This window comes from Drosophila tropicalis, unplaced genomic scaffold (assembly GCF_018151085.1).
Source record: "Drosophila tropicalis isolate 14030-0801.00 unplaced genomic scaffold, ASM1815108v1 contig_878, whole genome shotgun sequence".
NCBI lineage: Eukaryota > Metazoa > Arthropoda > Insecta > Diptera > Drosophilidae > Drosophila > Drosophila tropicalis.
The window spans coordinates 1,105,828-1,115,011 of NW_027173374.1; the positions used below are offsets into that span (position 1 = coordinate 1,105,828).

At 37.0% G+C, this 9,184-nt stretch overlaps 1 protein-coding gene across 2 annotated transcripts; it reads right to left on the minus strand.

The window, feature by feature from the left end:
* Positions 1-68: 68 nt before the first annotated feature.
* On the minus strand, positions 69-1,270 carry Prx3 (Peroxiredoxin 3). 2 transcript variants are annotated; one of them, XM_068301510.1, is made up of 4 exons: positions 1,113-1,270; positions 924-987; positions 719-857; positions 69-657 (listed from the first exon to the last, which is right to left on the minus strand). In XM_068301510.1, exons 1-4 carry the CDS (start codon positions 1,143-1,145, stop codon positions 195-197), a joined length of 699 nt encoding a protein of 232 aa, XP_068157611.1. In that variant the 5' UTR covers positions 1,146-1,270; the 3' UTR covers positions 69-194. The 2 variants fall into 2 exon arrangements, with proteins under 2 accessions (XP_068157611.1, XP_068157610.1); XM_068301509.1 differs by having other exon boundaries at positions 719-860; positions 1,113-1,269.
* Between the last annotated feature and the right edge of the window lie 7,914 nt (positions 1,271-9,184).

Here is a 9,184-nt window from a genome sequence, read left to right on the forward strand (position 1 = left end):
AGGATAATCCTTTCTTGTATGTAAAGTACGTAAGTACTAAATAACGTTCCCCTTCCAATGAATATGACTTCGCGCACACGATCGGTTTATTTCCATGTCTTTTTGTTTATACATTTATGTATGGATTTGGGTGAGAATGTTTTAGGTTCTTTCAAAATATGTGTATGTGGTGTAATGAGAATAAATCATTATTTTCAACCATGTTTTGCAAAGTATTGCTTGGACTCATCTACATCTGGTTTAATGGTAGCTGGATTGGACTTTGGATTCCAATTGGCTGGGCACACTTCGCCGTGCTGTTCAACGAATTGGAAGGCCTTGATAAGACGTAGAACTTCATCAACCGACCGGCCAACTGGCAAATCATTGACGGAATACTGGCGTAGAATGCCATTGGGATCAATGATGAATGTGCCTCGCAAGGAGATGCCTTCTTTGTCCAAGAGAACATCATAGTCAGTAGATATTTTCTTGGTCAGATCGGAGAGCAGTGGATAATTGAGTTGACCAACGCCTCCATTCTTGCGATCCACATTGCACCAGGACAAGTGACTGAAATGCGAATCAACCGAGACACCAACCACCTCGGTATTGATGTCTTGGAACTCCTTAATGCGTTCGCTAAATGCAACAATTTCCGTTGGACACACAAATGTGCTGCATGTAGAGAACCAAGGAATATTAATCAATAGGTCGCCGGGATATCAATTGTACTTACAAGTCCAACGGATAGAAAAAGAGAACTAAATACTTTCCCCTATAGTCTTCCAGTTTAATCTCCTGGAAGTTATTACCCACCACGGCCAAACCTTTGAAGTCTGGAGCGGGCTGCTGGACGCGCACAGCGCAAACTGGGGCTGCTGCAGGGGAAAAGATAGAGAAATTAGTCCATGGCAAATGGCCAATGGCATAAGCCCACTTACTCTGATGCAGCAGACGTTCAAATTGCTTTGACTGACGACCAATAGATTTGCCCAACAAAGGCACCTAAAAGTCATTATCATAGAATTAATACCATTTCCGATCGTTAAATTATGTAATCGCAATGATTTGCATATGAGCAAATTCTTCTTGTTTATCCTCTCATGACTTCATTTCCATGTGTCACTTACTTGGCGTAACATAGCGCGTCCAATAAAAGACATGTTTCTTGATTTAAATATATATGGTCAACAGAATTGCCAAATACCTCAACAATTAATTATAATTCTGAACCGGCACAATGTGTCAATAAACATATGAAACCTTCACCATATGTTTTCTCTCATTCGCCCCAACCGCAGTTCGCCGTAAAAATTGAACAAAAACCAGAACAAAATAAATGTGGGCAAAGAACCAGTTCCTTTTCAGTGGCGCCGCCCAGCTGTTGACTCTTTAATGCATTTCAGCATTTTTAAATGTTACTTTTTTGGTTAAGCGAAATTATGATTTAAATCAAATATTTGTATAGCAGATAAATTATTTTTTATTTATTAAACATTTTTAAGCTAGTATTTGTAATTAAATTTCGAACCATATAGTTAGTTATAGTTTGTGTAAATTTTTTAGGATGGGGCTGGCTTTTTGTCTGAAAATTAGTATTGAAATTTTTAAATATTAAACGATAAATGCTAGAATATGTTTGAAAAGCCAAAATTTTCTTAGGCAAAGTCATAAAAATATTATTAGCTTTAGAAACCCAAAAAGAAGCCATAATTTGGATAACAATAGAGTTTATGGTCCCAATATTTAACTATTTTCAAAGCAAACTTTTATCAGTTATAAATATTTTACAACTAAAGCAATAAGTAAGAAAATAAAATCTTTAATTTAATCACTAAGCAAAAAGTAAGTCATTGTTATTAAATTAAAGATTTTGTTCTTCTTTCTGCTTCGTAGTTTTGATGAATAAAATTGTTCTTTTTCCCCGTGTAGGATGTAGGTCCTCGGCTAGCCTCTTGTTAAGTCCACCCAAGAAGATTAAGGGAAAAGTGTAGCAAAATATTTATGCATATTTAACACACACTGCACACGCGGCACAATGGTAATGAGCTACTTACTGTTGCACCTACAACATGCATACATACATGTCCTTTGTTTCTGGGATGCATAATCTAGTAATGCCCGAAAGCGGCTCAACTCGGGCTCGAACTCACATGGCAGTTGAGAAGATTTGTAGTGGCAACAAAGGAACATCTTTCTTGGTTCTTGCGGCGGCACAAACAACAACAAAATTTATATCCGTATCCCCGATCTCGATACGAATTTCTCCTCCTTTTGTGTGCAGAGAGATGGAAAGAGAGATCCATCACGAAAACAATGTTCTCTGTGTTTTTCTATATGACAACTTACTTTTGTATTGGCAAAATACACTTTGCATCTGCCTCCATGGACAACCATTAGATGGGTGATAAGTTGGGCCAATAAATGGTGGAAGGGGGTGGTGGGGCGAATGTAACAGGGGCACTTTCCTTTCCCGCAATTAGTCAATTCCCATGTTTGCAATTACGCCTCACGTTCCCCTTTTGTGTGTTTATGTGTGTGTGTGTGTGTGTGTGGGTGTTTAGGTGTGTGGGTCTGGGAACAGCAACCATTGCAGATTCTTTCCCCCATTTTCCATGCTTTTCTTTTGCTCCCTGCGCGCTCATTTGCCGGCTTTTTACAATTTTCGCTGCTTTTCATCTGTAATTTGGCGCAAATTACGCGCACTCCAAGTGTCTGTCTGCCTGCCCGTCTGTCCATCCCCCACCATCATTCCATCTCTGCCCGCAGGTTCTTCACCGTTAACTTTGTTTATGTGTGCGAGTAAGCGCCCATTTTTGATGGGAGCGTTGGGGAAGGGGAAAAAGGATGGGTTGGCCCAATGTTTGGCGACGGCGGGGCAGGCGGGGGGCCAGTACGAAGTGCGTTAAAAGGCAACGCTAAGTAATTATGTTCAACTTTTGTGGCAACCAACCCAGGTGAACGAATACAATACACCATGGAACAGAACAAAAAAAAAACAACATCTCGAAAGGAAACAAAAAAAACACACACACTTTTTGGTAATTTTACTATACCCCCAAAGGATGTAGGGTAAAAAAAAAACCCTCAAAAATATCATATTTACAGCATATGGGATCCATATTGAATCATTTACTTCTATGAGTTTGAATACATTTTAGAATTTAATTTTGATGCCAAATTCCTAAAATGCTTTAGTATTATTTAACATGGATCATTTAGGTAATTTCAAGAACATAAATTAATTGAGTTATACCTATACATATAGAAATATAGAGACTAAAAGTCCTGAACTCCCAAAAATCGGTTTGTTATCGACAGAACTATTTTCACTTACGCCAAAATCTCAGGAATATTTGTAGTTCTTATCTATCCATTAGCGATTCGATTATTCCAAGTCGTAAAGGTTCTTTGAAAGCCAGTCTTACTAACCTTACTAACCTTATGAAACATACTTAAAAAAGGTTCAAAATAAAAGGACATGCGGAAAAGGTTCTTCTACTTTGAATGAGTAGATCTAATTAATAGATCTACAATCATAACTCTGGGTGCTCTAGGATCCCCAAATATTATCAAAGCTCCTAATTCTGCTGAGAAATTGAATCAGATTTAGAATCTTTGTTAAATCTGTCACAGTAGTTTCGATGATATATTATTATTAGGATAGGATATAACTGTAAACTATCAGCCTAAATATATTTTGCAAGTTTCGATTCCATCTACCTTTATCTATCTATCCTATCTGTCCTATCTATCTATTTTGTTCGGTTTTTGAACTGAAGTTTGTATTGGGACCAACCAAAAACTCATCGAACTTTAGTCACTATAACCGGACAGACATTATAAGCGGAGTCGTTATAGCCGGATTCTACTGTAGGTCACTTAATAATTGGCATTGACAATCACGCTTTTAAAGGGGACATCAGTTCTGCGCTTGTAATTACGCATTTAGAGAGTAATGCTATGTGTGTAATTGAAGAATTTCGATTTCAAATAGACCTGACACCAGGTACCCATGGTATTTTGGAAAATTCCAGGGAATTTTGTGTGCACGCGTACTGAAAATCCATGAGCAGTGCTCTAATTCCATAAACCATAGACTGCTGGACTACGTTTACCAATTAAAACCCACGTCGGTATGTCTGCTTTTGTCCACTCTACATGTATGTATGTACATACATACATACATACATACATATGTATGTATATCGTTTTCACCCAATCTCATAGACCCACTGGAACCGCCCGCAGGATTTGCGCAGATTTACATAATTTAAAACAAACAGAGCACTTGAATCTCTGCCATTGAGAGTGTGTTTATCTTACGAATAGGGATTGCTGATATCTAGTGGGTGACCCAAATAGAAGATATTCTCTTAAGAGGCGTTGCCGCCATTCACACGCATTCCTCCAATGCATTGTCCTCTGCTCAGGTGCCGCATTTTGTACTTTATTGTCAAACAGATGCCGTCATATTAGAAGAAATCTGCTTACCTTTCTTCTTTGCCCTTCAAGTACTTACAAGAGTGCCGAACGTTTGGCCCAGATTTTCGAATTGTGACAATTGTCACAATGAAGCATGGCTTAAGGCATGAGGTGACCTGAACTGAGGTGAGCTGAGGTGATGTGATGTGATGATGATGATGTGAGCTCTGGGCCAAGAGCGTAATCCTGATGCAAAATCTTTGCTAATGTGATTCATATCGTGCGTTTTTTTCTCTTCCTTTTTTTCTTATGAGAAGAAAGAGTAGTCCCATTACCCATTACCCGATGTTCTTTTTTTTTTTCCTCCCTATAGACTTAACACTTTTGTCCTGAAATTGGAGAACGCAAGTTAATTAGGAAAGTGTTTGGTGTATATTTCAGTTTTTCTTCTATTCAATTTATCTTTTGCCAATATCTTCAAGATGATCGTGTGAAATGTCCTTGCCGAAAGGCAGGTGTGATATCTGAATAATACAAAGAATTGTTGGAATATTTAGGACAGAGATAAATACAAAGTTTTTACTTAATTGAGAGAGTTTAAAATTGAATTAGTTTTCTGTTTCTCAAATTCTCTATAATTTTTCGTAAATATTTTCAACAGGCTTTAATTGCCCAAAATTTCAATATTTGATGCCTTTTTTTTGCACCTTGCTTTATTCACAATTGGATTTTGCAAGCGTCCTGCCTGCCCCTTTTTGCTTTTTCGTTTTGTTGGCACTGGGAAAACCATTAAAGAAATTACATGTTGTTGCTATCCGCAGATTCTCTTTTGGTGTTGGGCGGGGTGCGGATGAATAAATGCAATGTCTATCTCCAACACCGAAGTTTGTATTCCCTTGCAGCAGCTTGGCTCTCACTTCATTTGGGGATTATGTGCCAAACGAATCCGTATTGTTCTTACAAAATATGGGGTTACGTTTCAAAACTTTTACAGAGACAGAGGTGGCTAAATAACAATATTGAAAGGACGTGTTAAGTGAGAGCCAAGTTAACATAATTCTAGGTACATACATATAACAACAAAAGATACGTATATCATACAGACATACATATCTATATATAGATAATACCTAGTCGGTGGCTTAATTGAGACCTACTAAATCTACAATTCTGTTGTTCCTCGATTTCGAACCCTGACGTAGTTGGAGTTTCCACGTTCCCCGTTCCGGGGATAATGGAAACGATTGTGGACAAGAAATATCTATCTTTATTTAAGATCTGTCCTTAGTAGGACACTTATTAAGTTGCCTGCATTGACGGGGTATGGAAAATAATTGAAGGATGCGGAAAAGGAAGATGCATTAGTAATCATTATAAGAATTGTTTTCCGACATATTTAAGTCTAACAAGTAATATTGATACTTCTGAACTTTATTCTCCAGGTTATCTATTTCAAAATTGGTAAACAGAGTATCCAATATAACTATTTGCAATGGACTTTTGTTATATCATGAAATTATCCCACCAATCGTCGACGAGTCGACAAGCTGAACGAGAATATATATGTAAGTATAGGATGTATTTACATGGTTGTATGTGTCATATATACATATCGGCAGATGACAGAATGTTGCATAATAATCCTCTGCAAGAGTGTCAAATCCGATGACTACAGAGAGCACTTAAATGTCAGACATGGCCTGTATTAGGGTGGTGGTTAGCGGGGGGGCGTGGCGTGGCATGCAGCCAGGCGCTTGTTTTGTGGGCAGCAACATCAAAGTGATTGAGTTGTTGCGATTGCTTTTGAAGCATTCAAAGGCAAAATGGGTTCCCCCACATGAAGTGAGAAAGAGTGAGAAAGGGAAGGTGTGGCAACAAAAACGTGTGAGGAGGGAATATTTATAAAAGCAAAATTTATATATAAATTAAATTAAAAGTGCCATTTATCGATGTGTTAGTGTATATAAGTTGCCTCATCATGGCTCATCAATTGGTCACAATTTGTCGACTGGTCAGACGCATTTTTGCTTTTGCCATTCTGCTTGTTTTCGTTGTTGTTGTGCAATTTTGCCATTATTGACCGCAAGTAAATTTAAATTAAATGCAACATAAACTCCTTTTATGCACTCGCACACACAGACAACCACCCCCCCGCCCTCACACCCTTCCCACTTGCGTCTGTTGTGGCGCATTTGTTTACCAACAATTGCCATTAAAAATTTAAATCAGAGCAATTATTATTAATGGGCGAAAGCGCTTTTTATAAATGTATTCAAATTGCCGCAAATTGTGCGAAGCTGTTAAAATGCAATCCGAAACCTTTTAAAACCAAACCAAAGCAACAACAACAACAACAACATTGATAGCAAAAACAACAACTCCAGAATTCAATGGTCATTTAATTTTCACACACAGATTTTCCAACGAATTTTTATAACATGAGAAAATGACTTTTATGCATTAATCTTTTGATTATCATTAATTTGGTTTAAAACTGAATCAATATTTACACATTTACAGCTATAACTTAAGAGCATAATTTCCGATTTTGAAATATTTATTAAATGAAAAGAGATTTTAAGTACTTGAGAGTTGTTTTTATCTATCTATCTGAAAACTGTATGAACCTTTTTTAGAATATCAATCAAGACCATCATCTTTGAGGACTTTCTTTCTCAGATAAAGTAGTTAGTTCTGAATATCATACTCCATATACATACACAAGTACGTACATACTTACATATACATCATATATTACATCTAAAAATTTCTTGATTACTATCATGATTAGATAATTTGTTGAAGGGCTCTTAAGATCCTTTTGAAATCATCTAAACAAAGCTTGAAAAAGGAATTAAAACCAAAATGTATTTAAAAATTCTTACTTGGATGGATTACTTAGATATTATGCCGAATCATATTGACAGCAAATTATAATGATAGCTTATCAGCTCTAAATTGTCCCAAAGTTGGATTTTCTTTTGCTACTCTTGAATCTTGGTATTTTGATCCGACCATGTCCGTAGGGTTTTTGATCTGTACATATATAATATTTATTATATATAAAGTTAATCCTTCTGATTTTAGATCTAGAGTCGCTAATACTAAAGAAGTTATAAACTGTTGACCAAAAAACTGAAAGGATTTTGATAATTTCTTTAAAATTTTCAAAGAGTCTTTAACTTTACGAATGTGTAACAATTCTTAAGCGATTTTCCAAATATATATCTATTTGGTTATGAATATGCAATCTTTTAAACAGGATTAAAAACTCGAATTCAAAAATTTCACTAAAAATTTTGATAAATCATGATTTCTTTCCAAACTTCCATTCAATTGATGCCATTCTCAGATCGTCTTAGTACATAACTTTTGAAAATCGATTAGAAATTAAATAAAATTCAGTTCAAATACTTAACGTTATGAATCTGAAACTACATCCATGTAAAGTATGTAAACATTTATCCTAATCAATTCAACCTTTGATAGTTAAAGATAGTAAAGTTTGGATGGATTACTTAGACATTATGGCGGATCATATTGATAAGGGCAAATTATATTGACAGCTCATCAAACTAAAAATTTTTCATTTACATTAATTAGAAATCCGATTTACAGCAAACAGTTTGAATAAATAATGAGGAAACCGTTAAAAGGTGTAAAATGTTTACATTTTAATTAAATTCAAGTTATTTATAGTTACATGGCAAGTTTACAAGGATGTGTGTGTGTGTGGGCCTAAACGCATTAAAACACTTCATTATGGCAAATCCTGTAACAAAAGCCATACACGCACGCAGTTAGAAGCTTTGGCTCTGGCTCCGGCTCTGGCGCTCACCCATGATTTCCCTGCCTATTCCTGTTCCCAAGACTCCCTGATTGAAGCATATGCCTCTTAAACACACTTGAACAATTTTATTACCACAATGAGCTACGCGGGGCTGAGGGAAGGGGGTAGGGCAAACACACAGAAACTAGAATCAGTGTCGAGGCTCATTTTAATAGAGACGAGAGAGAGAGAGAGAGAGAGAGAGAGAGAGAGAGAACACGAAAAGGGGGTAATGTGGGCATTTGCATTGAGGGATCGGGAATGGAATCACGTCATGTCAGAAACCATAAAGTGTATAAATACGATGTATCAACTATTTACCCTTACCCATACCCAGGTCAGGCTAGTTCAGGCCAAAGCTAGAGCACTCCTTTCATGTCCTTTAGCTCAATGAATTGAATGTGCATGTAAGTGTGACTGTGTGTGTGTGTGTACCTTATATCCTTGACATTAGGAGTGCGCGCACGTGACGGCAAGGCTTTCAACCACTTTGATTTGAATTTCACCGCTTGTTTGTCGTTAATTTTACGCCTGATTACAAACATGCTGATTGATAATAATCTCACGGTCGGCACTTGGAAGTGCTCCTGCTCCTGCTGCTGCTTCTGTTCTGCACTACCTAATTGAATTTACCTATAAATCGAAGCAGGCCAAGTTTTGTATTTAGCCAACAAAATTGCTCACTTGAGAGAAACTAGACTAAGATATAAGATCTAGCTGGGTATACTTTCCATATCTATCAGTAGCCTATATCAATTGCTCACTTAAGGGATCCCTTACTCTCTCTCTCTCTCTATTGAGCACATAATTGAGCTACGTCTGGGTCTTGGTTTGTGATTCTGATCTTGGCTTAGACCGGCGCCAGTCTACTCAGACTCCCATCAGACTTCTTGACCATTTTAATAATAATTTCTTGGCCTTATGCCTCTTGCCTCTTGGCATAACATC